Source organism: Staurois parvus, unplaced genomic scaffold (assembly GCF_062004578.1).
Source record: "Staurois parvus isolate SC_StPar_1 unplaced genomic scaffold, SC_StPar_1.0 ptg000422l, whole genome shotgun sequence".
Lineage (NCBI taxonomy): Eukaryota > Metazoa > Chordata > Amphibia > Anura > Ranidae > Staurois > Staurois parvus.
In genome coordinates, this window is record NW_028318218.1 from 6,236,389 (window position 1) to 6,253,751 (window position 17,363).

The following is a 17,363-nucleotide window of genomic DNA, read 5'->3' on the forward strand; positions in this document are numbered from 1 at the left end:
TTCATTAAGGGTTAAATAATTCCTTGTGCAGAGCTGCAGCTCTCTCGCTCACAAATACATGTATGTCATGGAACTGAGTAGATAAGACAACTACTTTGTTACTTTTGTTGTTGTTTACAAATGGTATACTGAATGATCACTGTGATTGGCTGGCACAGTGATCATTCACTGAGGAAGGCTTCTGAATGGCTCCCAATCGTAGGATCAGGACCTTCATTATCTACAGACGCTGGGCCACAGGGGGCTGTGCATGAGAGGGAGCAAGGGTGAGGAGAAACTGCAAGCAGTCTCCTGGTCCTACAGGAGACGCTTTGTGTACACAGAAGATTTACTAGACGTAACACACTGAAGGTAAGCTGAATTCCAGGATAAGAAAATTTCATCTAAATAGAGACGTGTATTCTGCCTTGAATCTTGGTGTGCCTTGTGTAATTCCTCCATATTTGTACAGTGTGAAACTTTGTCTCTGTGTAGGAACTTCCTGTAATAAAGACCAGTCACTGCTGCTCTCTTTCCATGTGCAGAATGACAGGTCTTGTCTCCGCCCCCTCCTGTAGTTTTCTGCAGGCAGCCTGTAGTGGGTGGGGCCTATGGATCCCTCTTACAGCTCTGCTGCCTGCTATGTAGAGCAGAGTTGTCACGTTCAGAGACCAGTAGCTATAGCAGCAGACCAACCAACAGGATAGGTAAACAAGCAGGTCACCCTGAGAGATGACGCAGGCTCACCTGAGGTACTGAGGCACTAACCGGTATTCACCAGAGCTTGTGATGGTGGAGATGGATTTTGTTGCGTGTTAGTACCAGGTCGCAGTTCTCAGGATTGCCCCGCCAGGAAGTGAGCAAGCCAGGATCCAGTAACTGATATGGCAGGTAGGGATCTAGTAGACGCGTAGTCAGTAAACAAGCCAAAGGGTTGGTAACAAGCAGTAGCAGGTTGGGATGAGGCAGAGTCGTAGTCAAGGAACAAGCCAAAGGTCGGTAGCGAAGGTATGGATGGCAGCAGGAGAGACAAAAGCGATATACTGACTGGAGAAGGCACAATAATCTGGCAAACAGGAAGTGCAGAGACATGGCTTAAATCAGGAAGTTCATGGGAGGAGCAAGGAGTTCAAGGTTCATCAGAAAACAAGGAGCAAGGCAGGATTGGCCAATAGATCAGGCACAGTGTTATCCAGCATCCCAGGTAGCTCAGTGGGAAGCATTACTGCCAGACACAGTAGAGGTTCAAGTCCAAGCCCTGACAACAGTGATGATGCCACCCTTACTCTTACAAGGTGACCACTGGGTTTGTAATGGCATTTGGTGGATGTATACCCTTTGTGGGTTTTAAGGAACATATTTAAATAAATGTTTAAGACTTTTGTAGCAAATTTAAATGCCATATATTTTTTATTGGACTAGGAGTTCCCAATTAAGACTCTCTATTGTGTTTCCTACTATTAGATTTACTGTCAAGACTAATCAGAATATTTTCAATAAAATTGATTGGTTTTGCTTGAAATGGATTGATGACACAGTATGTGTCTTTTTTTTATAATTCATAGATTCAATCCTATTATCCAATTCTGTGAAAAAGCGTTCAATCAGATTGTTTCATGTGTCTGACCACTAGAATTTCTCCAACTAACTTTGTTCCCACCTCTCCAATGCAATTACATCATCCATTATACACTGTGTTGCACTCTAATTATTAGGAACAGTATATAGACTGCTGAGATAGGTGGGCTACTGTAATGCATAGCACAGCATACAAAGTGCATTGAAAACTGGAGTACTGAGTAGGTGCTGTGCTCCTTCTATGCATTTCCAGGATTAACTCTCAGTTGTGAGATACCTTTAAAGTGGTTGTAAACCTTAGACATAAAATTTTAATAAAGTATACCCCTCTATGAAAGCGGATAGAAGTGAAAACTCTCCAGCGCCTCAAGGGAGCCAATGCCAGGGGAAGGCCAGGGGATCAGATGCATAAATAGGATAATGTTCCGGAGATGCAGCCCTCCTCAGATGGGGAGATCAACAAACTGGGAAAAAGCATACAGGTGGCGCAAACACTTTGTGCACTATCCAAGGTTTATTAAAAATATAAAAGAACAAAAAATATACTCACAAACATAGCATGTATGTAAACCCTATAAGGCCATGGAGATGGCCACAAGGATGGCAGGGTGTCCAACTGATGGTGCGGTCAGCCTGCTGATGTGTTTCAGGGATGAATCCCTTTCCTCAGAGCTGTCACAGCTCTGAGGAAAGGGATTTGTCCCCAAAACATGTCCTGCCATCCTTGTTGCCATCTCCATGTTGAGACTACATGTAAATCATTTGGATGTAAATATTGTCTGAACCCTTAAAATAGACATATGTTAATGTCTTTGTCCATTCTTTTTAATTTGGATGTGTAATAAACTTTATGATTTTATTTAATATACATGTAGTGCTTTTCACCTACAGTCTTCAGCATAAATGAGTACACCCCTGTGACGGGAGTGACGTTTGGGGGTGGGGGGACCCCTGTCTCAGCTCCCCATGTTCCCACCATTATGTGTAAGGCACTCTGTGCCTGTTAGGGGTACAGGGTGATCTGTCCTAGTATTATGTGAAATGTCCTAATATTGTGTGGGGATTGTTCACTGTTTTCTGCCATGCGGCTGCATCCCATGGTTCTCGCAAACTATTATGGGATGTAATGTTTGTGTATTGGTGTGGGGGTTGTCCATTGTTCACTGCCATGTGGTTGTCCATTGTCCTATTGTGTGTCTTGGTTTGGTGGCAGGTGTTTCTGGAAGCCCCCCCCCCGATGGGATGGCCTGCTGATGTGTTTCCTGTTCCTGGTTCTTTTCCCCGCCCTGTGTATATATCTTGTGTTTGTGCTAAAATAAAGCAGTTGACTTCCTGACTTAAGAGAGTTTGGTACTGTCTATTTCCTGCATGATCAGCGGTGGTGTCCGGGGATTTGTGTTCGGATGGGGAAGCTGGAGTCCAACGGAAATACCCAAGTGCGGTCTGGGTCCGGTTCCGTTACATTGGTGGCAAGCGGTGGGATTGTGCTTCCAAGCTGTGAACACATCCAAGCCACTACCGGGATCCAAGATCAGGAAAGGAGACGTCAGTCACCCCAGTGGAGACATGGACCTGGCATCAGAGTTCCCAGGGCTGCTGCAGAGTGTTCTTGCAACATACCCCAGGACTGTGTCTACGGATCAGTACCTGGAGCTCAGGCAGCGGATTTGGGAGGTGCTTTGGAGAGGAGCCCTCCAGGCTGCTGGTATGGACAAAGGCAAGTGCTATCCAACCCCAGGGGAAAGGGCCAAGGACCATTGGAAGTTACGGATGCCAATCCTGGGAGAGCAACCCCAGGAGCAATGGGTGACTGAGTTGGACAGGCTGGTCCAGCAGGAGATACAACTGGACAACAGATATTGGGCTTTGCAATGGTACGCAGAGCAGGAATATTTAGGGGTGTCAACAGAGTGCTCTCCTGAGGGACATGGCTATGCTGGGCCTGGATTGCTGTGGGAGAGCCTTACAGATCATTTTGTGTTTGACGATGGAGGAGAACCTACCCTGGAGGAGTTGCGAGAAGACAGAGGCTATGTTCGGTCTCACAGGGGTCTCAGAGCTTGAACCAGATCTGGAATACCTGCTGAAGAAATAACTGCATCTGGAAAGGGCATACAGGCAACTGCTAAAACATGTTTGGCAGCATGCCCAAGAATCGGCAGTGGCAATTCCAGAGACTGGGGATTTGATAGACTTCTCTGCTGAGGATGAACCAGCAGAAGACCTGGCAACAAGGCCAAACATTAGTGAACTCTGCCCAGCACTGGTAACATCTTCTGAGTTCCACAGACAGGAGTTGGTGAACCCCTATCCCCAGACACCAGTTCAAGAGACTGGGGATTTGATTGACTTTTCTGTTGAGGAGGAACCAGACGGCACGCCTCTCGCAGAAGAGCTGGCATCAGGGCATGGCGTGGTTGTCCTTTGCCCACAACAATCAGCACCACAGGAGCTACAGGAAGAGGATGCAATCGGCACCTCACAACAGCAGCTTGAGCTGATGTCCGTGGATGGGACTTCGGTCTCCACTGACACAACCCCAGAAAAGGGTCTGGCATTGGCAAGACCCTTGGCAAGAGGATGTCAGCCTTACTTAGCGAACACTTGGGGATGTCCATCAAGTCAAAGTGGACGAGACTACAGTCACCACCTGGATAACCCAGGGATGCTGGGCAGTCGGCCCAGATCCCCCACCACATGATGGAGTCGACCCAGCCACCCTGTCTTCCCCCCAGCGGCTGAGAGGACTTCAGGGAGAAGGACCAGTCCGTACTTCTCCGCAGCGGCGGGTATGTTCTATGGGACAGGCAGAGGTTGGTTGGGTGAGTAATGCTTTGTATGGAACAATTTGTTTGGGGTACTGTGTGAGGACTGGAAGTACAGACTAACTTCGGAGTCCATCCGTCTGGGATTTACTCCTGCGGAAAGGGGAGATATGTGATGGAAGTGACTTTTGGGGGTGGGGGGACCCCTGTCTCAGCTTCCCATGTTCCCACCATTATGTGTAAGGCACCCTCTGCCTGTTAGGGGTACAGGGTGATCTTTCCTAGTATTGTGTGAAATGTTCTAATATTGTGTGGGGATTGTTCATTGTTCTCTGCCATGCGGCTGCATCCCATGGGGCAACAATGGATTTGCCACCAAGTACTAAGTCATGTTTTGTGAAGGGGATCAAATACTTATTTCCCTCATGAACATGCAAATCAATGCATAATTTGTTAGACATGCATTTCTTTTGAATTTTTTGTTGCTATTCTGTCTCTCAGTGTTATAATACACTTACCATTCGATTTTTAGATGGATCATTTCTTTGTGAGTGGGCAAACATTCAAAATCAGCAGGGGATAAAATACTTATTTCCTTTACTGTACCTTGTCCTGTGGTCCCGCAATGTCCCCCCTGCAGCATCCCGACCATGTCCTCCGGCCAATGTCGGCATCCGTCTTCTGGGTTCTGTTCCCTGTGAGCATTGGGACGTACGGGACATACAGGAAGTACGGGGGACGGAACCGGCGGGAATTTCAAAAATTTAAAAATTTGACATTCACTCAATACACTGAAATCTGATAGTATTACATTACTGTATCAAACCATTTCACATACATTTTGTCCCGAGTGCTTTGTCCTGTACCTTGCCTGCATTTTTACTGTTCTTTCTGCCTGGAAACTGAGAAACGTCCATGGTGTCCAAAAAGCGTCCCTTTACGTCAAAAGTTGTTTTTAGACCAACTAGAGAACAGCGATAGTAAATTAGAACCACTTGCAGAATTGAGTGATAATGATTCGTGGGGAAATTCGTCATCAGACACGGAAAACGATTTTGCGACTAAGCTCAGTGATGTGCAAACTAAGAATTACAGGCCTACAATAAAAAACAACATATTCCCATTGAAAACAATGTACCGCTTTGAGCACAGAAATACTGACATAATCAGACCGTTAGGATGGTTAAAAAAAAGAAGAGATAATCCTATACTTATAGTTGATCCAGAGGAAGGCAAAAAAAACCCAGCAAAGCATGATCCTATTTACCCCTGCAGGGAAAAAAAAATTCCTTCCTGAACCCCTGAGAGGCAATCGGATAGTCACTGGATCAACTTTACCCATTATTATTAGTATCCAGTTATATTCTATGTATTTAAGAAAGAATCCAGGCCTTTTTTAAAGCAATCCACTGAGCTGGCCAGAACCAACTCTTGAGGGAGTCTGTTCCACATTTTCACAGCTCTTACTGTGAAGAAACCTTTCCGTGTTTGGAGATTAAATCTCTTTTCCTCCAGATAAAGAGTGTCCCCTTGTCCTCTGTGATTACCTCAGGGTGAATAGCTCTACACCGAATTTACTATATGAACCACTGATGTATTTATACATGTAGCGTTCCTGAACCAGCTCAACCACACAAAAAGCATGGGAAAACGTGGCATGGATGGGCACTGCATTGAAATGTACTGTACCTTTGATATTATCTTTACTAATACAAACATCATTCATTTCATTTTTTTCTAGCACATTATAGCTTAGCTTTAAAGATCTCCCCAAAGTATTTCCCATTGCAATAACTAGGGCTGAATTAATTAACTGCTGTTAAATGTATTTCTTTAAGATCATTTAATTAATTCAGCTTGGGTTATAGCAATTAAAACAATCAATGGGGGGAAACTGGAGCAAAGCTTTGCCATGCTGCAGATAGAGGTCATGTTAGCAGTTCTGCTAATAGGTGTTTTATGTGAGAGTGTTAGTTGGATCAGATAAAATTGCAATAAGAATTTTATTTTTATTGTATATTTATCTGACATTCCATGGGTCATGTGCATGCCACAAAAGCTGTGAGTTTGAGTTTAGGGTGGATAATTATTTTATTGTCTCCTTTTACTCCAGGGTGCAGAGAAAAGGTTACTGTTGTCTGCAGTAGCACTGTGTCGCTTATATAACAAGATATCTCAATTGAAACATCCTACTTCACACTCGGCTAATATAGTTGCTACTATAGCAGTAGAATGAGCAGTTAACCTGTGCAGTGCAGGCACAACCCCACTACATGGGAAAGTTGTTTTTTTTTGCTCGGAGTTGAGCTTTAATCCAGTCACATGGAAGCAAAATCTCTTTTTTTTTTTCTTTACTTGTCAAGCTTATAATTAGGTGAAATTTCATTTTGTATAGTAAAAAATCACTTCAAAAGTGAACATTTTCTACTCCTTTTTGCAAGTCAACCTCATTGTATACTTCATAATGAATACCTTTATGTGTGTGAATAACTTTAAAGCTGAATTCCAGGTATGGTTATAGGACCTGAAAGCTAGCAGCAGTTCAGAGATTTCCAGCTTCCAGGGGAATCCCAAAGGTATGGCACATACATACTTATATTGGTCCCAGCTGGACCAATGGAACCATGGAAAATAGCCTAACATAAAATTCAGCGTTATTAACATTCCATTTCTTTAATACCATGGGATGGATTTACTAAAGGCAGATAGACTGTGCACTTTGCAAACGCAATTGCGCTTTTTTTTTTCACCAGAGCCTAGTAAATGGGGGACTCTTCTGATTTCTATCCAAAGTGCACGCAAGAATGACGTTTTTTTTATTTTTCTTGCACCTGAATGGGTATTCTTTACAAAGTGAAGCTTCACCACATTCACTATGCTCTGGTGAAAAGGAGTGCAATTGAACTTGCAAAGTGAATAGCCTATTTGTCTTTAGTAAATCAACCCCAATGTTTCAGGAAGAAATCTGGAAAAAACACTCAAATTGGATCATTTACATGTCAAAATGAAAGAGGCTTTGCCCTTCTGAGGCTATGGCAGAGCAGCTGCAGCACTTTTTAGGCTGGAATGGACAGAGCCTTTGATCAAATACAATGCGTATTCTCCTCAAACAAGCACATTTGCTAAAAGTGGAAGCTAGATCTTTCTCTAAATCCAATTATTTTACAAACTTTTCACATATCAATGCATGCCCCAATCTGACATTGGTGCGGATGCATGGCCCTGAATGCACACAGTGTGGGGGGGGGGGGGAAGGATCAGAGGTCATATGACCACAGTTAGTCCTGTTGGCTACCAATCTTTAGCCTGGACCGAGAGCTGTCTTTGACAACTCGGTCTTTGTACAGTGAGAGCGTTTTCAACACATGAACATCGGCCGCTTAGCAGTGCATATGTGTGGTATGTGGGCATTAAAGCCCACCCTTTTGCCATCAAACATTTATGTTTGGAGGTTGTAAAACCTATTGCCAGCCCCCCTCCCAAATACTTACCTGAGCCCAATCTCAATCCAGCGCTGTGCCTGAAAACAGCAGTGCTGGTCTTTATCTCCCTCGTCACTCAGTAAGAGGATCTGAAGCCATAGGCTCCTTTTGCTGTCAACCCAATTCAGTGAGATGGAGAGAGGGTGGGATCAAGTCCCTGTCTATAGGCCCGCACATGTGCCACCATAAGAAGTGGCTTCCTATGGTGGCACATGGAGAAGAGGGGGAGCCAGGAGCACCAGTGGAGGACCCAAGAAGTGGAGGATCAGGGCTGCTCTATGGAGAACCAATGCACAGAGCCGGTAAGTATGGCAGATCATCTGCTTCTCTGTGCAGCTGTGAAGAGGCTCATCTCTGCCCCCCCATCTCAGCAGTCAGCAGCAGAGAGGAGGACAGAACTCCTACAGATCCTGCTCCTCTCTGTGCAGCCCCCTCTTCTATGCCTCCCCTGAACTCAGAATTCAGAAGACTCCAGCCCTGCTCTAGTCCTCCTCCAGACCTTGCATTTTTTGATTCCCAGGTCCGCCCCGTCAACAGAACAAGGTAAGTGAGGTGCACAGGGATGTAAGGAAGGATGGGAGACTCTGGATTTCTGATAGTAGGGGGGACTCTTGACATATTATGTGATGGGGGGGGTGCTCTGGACGTCTAGTTTTACAGATATAACTGGCCCTTTGAGCGCAACCATAATGCTGAAGCGATCCACAATGAAATTGAGTTTGAAACCCCTGCTTTTACCAGTCTATTGGTATATGGACCAAGCTACTAATATGAATTTTTTTTTTCAATTTAGATTTATTTGCTATATTTTATTGTTGGCCATACATTTGGAGTTTTCCTGCTGAAAAGGGTGTAATATTTAGGGTTTATTGACGATGAACAGTTCTTATGAGTGCTAAATCTTTTCCTGTAACTTTTATGTGTATTGTCACATTTGGTTCCAACTAGTTTCCTTGGGAACGACTTGCTTGTGCTTTATTACCTGTTTAACATAACATTAGATAGAAAAAAAGATGCTGCATTAGAAAATGATTGTATTTTTGAGAAGCTATTTGGTTCATTACTGTTTAATCAAGAAATAAAGATTGTATTCTTGTTCTTGTAAAATGAATACTATGTGTGGGGGCTCTTAGGTAAGCTACATACAGTTCCTTGTTTTTAATATTGTATTATGAACTTAAAGAATCCTTTATATTATCTTATCCATGGCTCGTTATTTACAAAATACAAAAATGCAATGATTTGAGCATCACTATCAAAAATTGGCTAGTCCATGAGTTCAATAGCAACTCTCCTCTTCTTTATAGAAACACCCTCCAAGTTGGAGTTAAAAGTCATAACAAGTCATTCCTGTAGCAAAAGCTTGATTGGTCTTCTAACTTCACAATACAGCCTTTACAGGACCATATCATAGTGATTCCTGCCATGGGACTCAGGAAAGCATGATTAGGTCTCACCTTGCTTCATGGTTTCTTACAAGCCTAATTCTAGTATGGGTAAATTGGGAAACATTACAGGGATGTAGAGAAGGCTGTCACTCTTCCAGTGCCATGGATGGCAGCCAGTGGTACTTGTACAACCTACTCCAAGACTATGATACAGGTAGAATTTGTGATCTGACAAAGCTATTTCCATTGATGATTAGGAGATGGACAATGCACAAAGCATAAACAAAAACTCTTTTAAAGCAGTGTGTTTTCAGTGGAAGAACTGTAAAGAGTACTTTTTATGTTTATTCTATGCTCTCACTTTAAGTTAGAGAATATCCTGGGTTTCAGTTCCTGGTTTCTCTATATTTATGTAGACTTTGTCTGGGTTCTCCAAATAAATATAAGGATGAACTGAATGGCATTCATTTTGACAAAAAATTAGCAATCTTGCCTAAATGGAAAATCTCAGTTTTGCTCATTAGGCAGAGTTTGCTTAGAAAAAAGAGTTCTTGAAATGTGTTTTTGGGAAGCATATTAAGGGTACAAAAATATCAGCAAACCACCACTTAAGTGAACAATATACCTACTCTCAAAAGCAATAATAGATAACTTTAAAATGTATAGTGAAATCACTCCCAATATGGTGTGCAAAAAGTGCAATACAAACTGAGGAAGTCATATGGCGAAAGTGACGTCTCATGCACATGGACCTAGAAGTGCTGGGATTTCATGTGATTTTAAAGGGGATGTGTTATTTTATTAACCGTGAGTATATTTTTAATAAAGTGCTTATATATTTCCCTGTATCACACTATGGAGTCATGTTATCTTGTATGCTGAGCCTGTGGAGCCAAAAGGCATAAAAGGTGGCAGTCTCAAGGGGCTTGGAGAAATAAAGGGAGAATCCAAACTAAGGAGTGGAATGGAGCAGCTTAAAGTGGTTCCCTGGCAATAAAGAGGGACACTCCAGGAATTCTGAGATGCCTACTGTTATGTATATATCCAGTGGACCTTCCATTTATCTTCTTAAAGGTGTGTATGGGAATTGGAAAGTGTGTTTTCCACTCACTAAAAGTGATGGAGATTGGTGTTCTTAAAGAGAATGCACACGTGAATTGTTGTATAAGTGGATTAGTGCATGTGTATGGGAGTTAGGTTAAAACACGTTACACGATGAGTTTCTCTTTTTGCCTTAACATTGGTCCTGAGCATTTGAGGAAACAAAATAAAATTCAGAAAAAAAAAATTGTCCCATATCGGTTGAAATCTGGATAGCAGTGCAATTGGTTGCCTGTGTATAACATAAATTTACATCACAGTGGAGTGGATTGAAGGAAGGAAGTACCATTTGCCTATCTAGTATAGAGTTGGAGATGTCCCTGGTAAACCCACCACAGACATTAACTTCATTAAAAAGTGTTTAGGACTCATTTATGTATAAAGGGACAATATTATCTGGTAAGCCTCTCTTACCCATCTGAAGACTATAGCACACCTAAATACAAAGGGATTTGATGTTATAGACTTTTAATATAAAAGTTTGGACACTTACAAATTCATGGAATTTACTGTATGTAGTTTCACTGATTTTTGCACACCATAGTGGGAGTGATTTCACTATAATTTTGTATATTTGGTTAATTGTTCACCGAGGCACTGGTTTGCTAATATTTTTGTATAATTATAATTCTTGGGCAGTGTTTTTTTCCCCAGCAGCTGGGATGTTTAAATATTTGGTTTTGGCTTTAGCGCATGGATTTTTTGTATTGTCTTTTTACATTTTAAGGGTAGTTTATTTTTTCTTATAGTGTTCTTTGTATTTGTGTTGTTTTTGTATGCTTCCTCCATTTTTATGTAGGTTTTGTCTAGGTCTTCCAATTAGGTATAAAGATGAGCTGAACTATTGTATTAAATTCAAGAAGAAATTAGCAATTTCGCTTAAAAGGAAGCTCACCGTTTTGCTAATTAGGCAGTTTGCTTTGAAAAGAAGGAATAATCTTCTTAGAATATGGGGTAGATTTACTAAAACTGGTGTAATCTCCAGTTTTTAGAAAATATCCCTCTATGTGTTTTTGGGAGGCTTTTTAAGAGTAGTTTACTTTATTTCATGTAGTATTTGGTTTTGTGCTTTTTTTGTGTGCATGTAACTGTTATTTGTGTATTGTTTATTTCATTTTTTATTTTGAATTTTTCACTGTGGTTTTTGTCTAAAACGAAAAAAATGTGAAATAACTGGACTAATGAGGAACAGTTTTTGATGCAAGATTGTTTTAGCAGTAGGGGTAGTTCCATTTATTTCATATAGTGTTCTTTGTATTTGTGTTTTTTTTAATGCTTCCTCCATTTTTAAGTAGGCTTTGTTTAGGTATTCCAATTATGTATAAGGATGAGCCGATGCTTTCATTTCAACAAGAAATGAGCAGTTTCGCCTAAGAGTAAACTTTCTGTTTCACTCATTAGGCAAAGTTTGCTTGAAAAAAAGTTCTTCTCAGAAAATGTGTGTTTTTGGGAGGCATATTAACTGCTTCCCCTCCGCCCTATAGCAGCAATACTGCTACAGGGCAGCAGGGGTGTGCAAAATCACATATATATATGTGATTTAGCAGTTCCGGGTAGGAGGTGCGCGCTGCCATTCGGGCCTTGGCTGTCTATCACTGGGTCCCAGCCAGTGATTACTCACCGGCACCTGGTGATCGCTGAGTATTACTGACAGGGGAGAGAACTGTATGTAAACAATACAGTTCTCTCCCCTGTCAGCTCCTGCACACTGCTTTATATGGCTCTGCATAGCAGATGATGGATGAGGAGTTAGCGCACTACACATTCTTGATTTATATAAATTTTAAGTGAGATTACACTTAGTGAGTGGGTGCAGCAATCTTCCTTTGTTTATTTTCATTTAGGGTGTAGCAGCGCATGAGTGTGAGCATTTTCACAATTTGTCCTAAATTTATGCCGAAATTTGATTTTTTTAAATTTTTTTATTGGACGTGTAATAGCAAATAGTCAAAAATATTGCTTTTTTCTCAAATTTGATGGTCTTTTTTGTTTATAGCAAAAAAAATTAAAAACCCACAGGCGATCAAAAACCACAGAAAGAAAGCTCTACTTGTGGGGAAAAAAGACATATATTTGGGTGCAGCGTTGCATGACTGTGCAATTGTCAGTTAAAGTAAAGCAGTGCCGTAACGCAAAAATGGCCTTGTCAGGAAGGGTAAATCTTCTGGAGGGCAAGTGGTTAAGGGTATTTTAGTTTATTTAGTTTTGTGTTCTTTGTGTTTGTGTTGTTTTTTGTGTGCATTTATGTGCATTGATTTCAGTTTTTTTTTTTTTTACATTTTTCACAATCTGTTTTTTTTTCTCTTCAAAGAAAAAGTGAAATATCTTGAGGGCCTGTTTTGGATGCCAGATCATAGTAAGGGTAGTATATTAAGGGTAGCGTATTAAGGGTAGTTTATTGCATATAGTGTTCTTTGTATTTATGGGGGTTTTTTATGCTTTCTCCATTTTCATGTAGACTTTGCCTTTGTTTTCCAATTAAGTATAAGGATGAGCTAAATGTTTCCATTAATTTTGACAAGAAATTAGCAGTTACACCAAATTCTTGGTTTTTAAGCATTAAGCAAAGTTTGAGTGAAAAAAGAAGTTCTTAAGAAAATGTGTGTTTTTAGGAGGCATATTAAGAGTAATTTAGTTTATTTCATTTACTTTGCTTTTGTGCTTTTTTGTGTGTTGTAACTGTTATTTCATGTATTTATTTTTTGGTTTTCACGTTTTTAAAACAATGGGACTAAAGAGGGACTGTTTATGATGCAAGACCAGGTCCTGGACAGCAAAAGCCATCAACTCAGGAACCAATTAAAATCCCATTGTACCTTAAAAAGAAAAACCTTAATTTTTAATTCCCCGTTGATCCTATGCATTTTGACAAAATGGTGAAATTTCATTAAAAACTCATACTTTTCACCAAAATGTCAGCAAAAGGAAAACAAAATTTCACTGAACCCTAGTTAGTTTCCACAACACAAAAGGCATCCAAGTAGGTTAATTGCTCTTCCCAAAAAAGGGAGAAGTTTTCAATAAGATGGATAGATTACGATATTACCAATTGAAACACTTTTTTGAGAGCCTCCCAAAGCCTAAAAGAACTAGAAAAGAGTGGAATCCATTAGAGAGAATATTGGAGACACGGGGAAATGGGAGACAGGGAGTTGCAAAAATACACAAGATATTAATGGAACTAGACACCGACACAAAACTAATATACATAGAGAATCGGGAAAGAGACATGGGAAGAGAAATAGATGAGGAGGAGCAAAGGAAAATGCTTAGATTAATTAACAAAAACATTAGTATGAGGGAAGTAGAAATAAATTATAAGTGTTTGATGAGATGGCACATCACACCTAATGTAGAGCATAAACTGAATGGGGAAATTTCACGGTTATGTTGGAGAGGTTGTGGAGAGGTGGGCACGTGGTATCATATATGGTGGGAGTGCTCAAGAATACAGGTGTTTTGGCGGAAAATAGTCTATTTAATAAGGAAAATCACTAAAACTAACATAGGATTAGACCCAGAGATATGTCTTCTCCATATCACAGAATTCCCAGTGAAATCATATAAGTTCTCGGGGATATGGTATTATTTGACCGCAGCGGAGAGCTTGAGACCTAGGTTTTGAAAAAAAAAAGAGGTGCCAACTGAGGAGGATTGGATGGGCAGAATGAATCAGATCTGTGGGACAGAAAAATTGTATTACATGCATATAGATAGGATGGAGATGTATAATACAAAATGGAAAAAATGGGAAGAGTATAGAGAAAAATAAGATATATGAAGATATAATACCCCTAGAAATGGATTTAGAAATAATAGAAATGTATGGTGTAAAGGAGAAGAGAGAAAACGCAGAGTGGGAGAGGGAGGGGGGGTGGGAGGGGAGGGGGAGACTGAGTGAGGGGGGAGGGGAAAGAGGGAGGGTGGAGGGGAGTGATTTAAATAAATTATGCAAATTGGTAGATATTGTTTGAATATCATTTTAATAGAAATGTCAATGTGATTTGTACTTGAACTGATAAATTAATAAATATTTATAATAAAAAAAAATTGGACTTTATGTATGTGTTCTTCTATGATTAGGGACATTGCACTGTAAACTACACTGGAGTAGGAACTAATGGGAATGGTTCTTTAAAGCCTTTTTGTTATGTATTAACAGTATATTAATGTACAAAGACAAGCTCTAACTTGTACAAGAGAAACCATTCAGATATGTAGTGGATGTTATTGTACTGTGTTCTATTCTTATTATGATACTGTTTCTATATCTGCTCCAACTGTATGCTTCTGTGATCCCCCTTGTGTATTTTACATTATTTTTGTGATTATGTTCATATTATGTTCCAGTTATCAAGTCATGTAACTTCTGTTTTTCAGGTTTACTTTTTCTTTATTGCTTGTAAAATCGCTATCCAAAATGGAAATGTTTATCAATCATCTGTTGTCTTGTGAATTAGCTTGTTGACCTCATAGGGAATTTCTCTCTTCGTCATATTTTTATTATTTCTTTGTTATTTCCCTCCAGAGTATTTCTGAGTGAGTTTTTGTATTGATTATAAATTATATCAACTTCATGTTATATTAGTTTCATATATCTTTTCCTCATTTATCAACTACAATATTGTGGGTATTTATTGATTTGCTGTTGTTCATTAGGGCAGACACACTGATTTGAGGGTGTCCTCACAGAAACCTCCCAGTGTGAATATATAGATTACAAATGATTTAGTTTATTGACTTGCCTCCTCTATGTTTTTAAATACATTTTTGTTATTTGGATTATGTTTTGTGTCTTAGATATACAATGTGCTTTTATGTGGATTAAGAAAGATGTTGTTTGACAAATTCAGCTGTTCGGTTCTCTGTGGGACAATCCTTTGTTAGAATTACTAATAACACATTTCCTTGTGCTACTTGTCTGCCCTCAGGATATTCAATACTTCAGGCCATCATGGAGAAGGCTGGTCAGAATGGGTGGCAAGTGAGTGCAATATGTGTGGAAAACTTCAATGATGCTAGCTACAGACGTCTTCTAGAGGACTTGGACCGAAGACAAGAAAATAAGTTTGTAATAGACTGTGAAGTTGAAAGACTTCAGAATATTCTAGAACAGGTAATTACTATGTTACCAGCTTCCTAATTTTAACATTTATTTTTACACTGAATGGAAAATTTCTTCTAACAGTAAAGATACTGTCCTAGTCCCGTGCTTCCACAGTGAATGTGTTTTATATTTTGCTGTGTTCTTCAACACATGAAGATTGAGTGGGCATATTCTCAAATACATACAGTACATGGTCCATATATTAAACTAAAAGCAGGTTTGTTCACTTTACCTGAATTACCTAAAAGTACCTAAATTTTACATGGCACCAGCCTATTGCAGTTTGTGTACAGCAGGGCTGGAGTGTGGGAGGAAGTAGTTTAACAAACTCTAGGGACATATTAAATATAAGTGTTCTAGTTTACTGTCCACTTCATTTTTTACATGTATGTTTGTTTTGTGCTGCTTGTAAACATGTTTCAAGGGCAAGATAGGCAATGTTTACTTTGGAACTATGTTTTATTTGTGTGGATTATATGAGTTAGATTGGACTTTGTAGTTTTAAAGATTTTGTGCTACTATTAGAAGAAATAATCAGTAGTGGGGTAGAGCCAGGTCATGTAATCTCAACAGTGGAGTAGAGCATGGTCATGCAATGGATTACCCAGGTTGGAAACTGTTCAAATTTTCAGAAAATATATTGTTTATTTAAGATATAATTAATAGTTGGCTGATTGCTAAAAGTGAAAGACATGTCAAACCTCTTTTTTTTTATATGTATCAATCATTATCCCTAATCGGTGTGTCTTAGCTTTTACATCACTTCTCTAGAATCAGAATTCTCTCTATGGGGTTGATTTACAAAATGCAAATAGGCTAGGTGCACTTTACAACAGATCGTCCCCAGAACTTAGTGAATGTGTTGAAATTTAATTTTGCAAAGAATACCCAATCATGTGCAAGGAAAATAAAAAGTAACACTTGATTAAATGGGTGGTTGAAGTCAACAGAGTTTCATGTTATTCACTAAGTAAGCTCTGGGGAAATTGCCTTGCAGTACCTCCACTACAGCTAATAGGAATTGTAAAGCTGGTCATACATGGTTCAGGTCTTTTTTTTTCGTTCAGCCAGCCAGCTAAATGAAAATAACAGAACTAATTCCCCCATAAACACACTTGAGGTGGATAAGGGAATCATCTCTGTTGAGCTGTTGTATTATGACAGCAGGACAGCTCCAATGTTCCTCTGCTGCTAGAATACACAGATAAGCACTGCGGCCGATTGGCTGCATGGGCTGCTCAAAGCAAAATTCGTCCAGTTCATGCCCAACTTTGATCCATGTATGGTCAGCTTTACCCAAATAGCTGGCAGTTTCCAATGCTGATTGCTGGACAACCAAGGTGTGGTCAAACATGATGTTATCAGGATACATGTGTTATATGTCTGTTTAATGTTCATTGTATAATTCTTGGGTAAACTTCCATTTTTATTCCCACCCCTGGGCTAACGTGCTTTATGATTGAATGGATCTAGACATTTTATAATAAAATATGTACTTTTATATAGTTAAACTTGCAAAGTCAGATGGCTGTAAGTGGGAGAGTCTAGTTTTTATCAGGCTACAGGAAGAACTGTCTAGCCCAGGGGTCTCCAAACTGCGGCCGGAGGGCCGGATGGGACCCTTTGCTACCCTTTATCCAGCCCTTGGGGCACTATTCCTCCCAATGAGACCAACAATGGGGCAGTACTTCTTCCCATGAAACCAATGATGGTGTACTATTCTTCCCACTAATACCAATGGTGGGGCACTACTCCTCCTCCTACTGAGCAACAACCCTGAGGCCATGTTTATTCTCACTAAGGGCCTGTTCACACTATAGAAACACAGTCCAGATGCATTCCGGATGCGTTTTTGCATGCATATTTTTGATGTGTTTTTGACGTTCCTTATGCATTCAAGTTAATTTTTTCCCCTCTGTTATTCAATTTAAATAGGGACATGTGCGTTCCTGTGCATTTGTAA

General features: G+C 40.2%; 1 protein-coding gene across 10 annotated transcripts in view; it reads left to right on the forward strand.

Moving 5' to 3' along the window:
• The window catches only part of GRIA4 (glutamate ionotropic receptor AMPA type subunit 4), a 440,006-nt gene that overhangs the window by 260,958 nt on the left and 161,685 nt on the right, over positions 1 to 17,363 (forward strand). For all 10 annotated transcript variants that reach the window (XR_016314183.1, XR_016314182.1, XM_089687287.1 and 7 more), the window contains exon 4: positions 15,225 to 15,409. Coding sequence is in view for 8 of the 10 variants with exons in the window: in XM_089687287.1 (XP_089543413.1) it covers positions 15,225 to 15,409 (185 nt within the window). In the remaining 2 variants the exon portion in view is untranslated. The remainder of the gene's footprint in view (positions 1 to 15,224; positions 15,410 to 17,363) is intronic.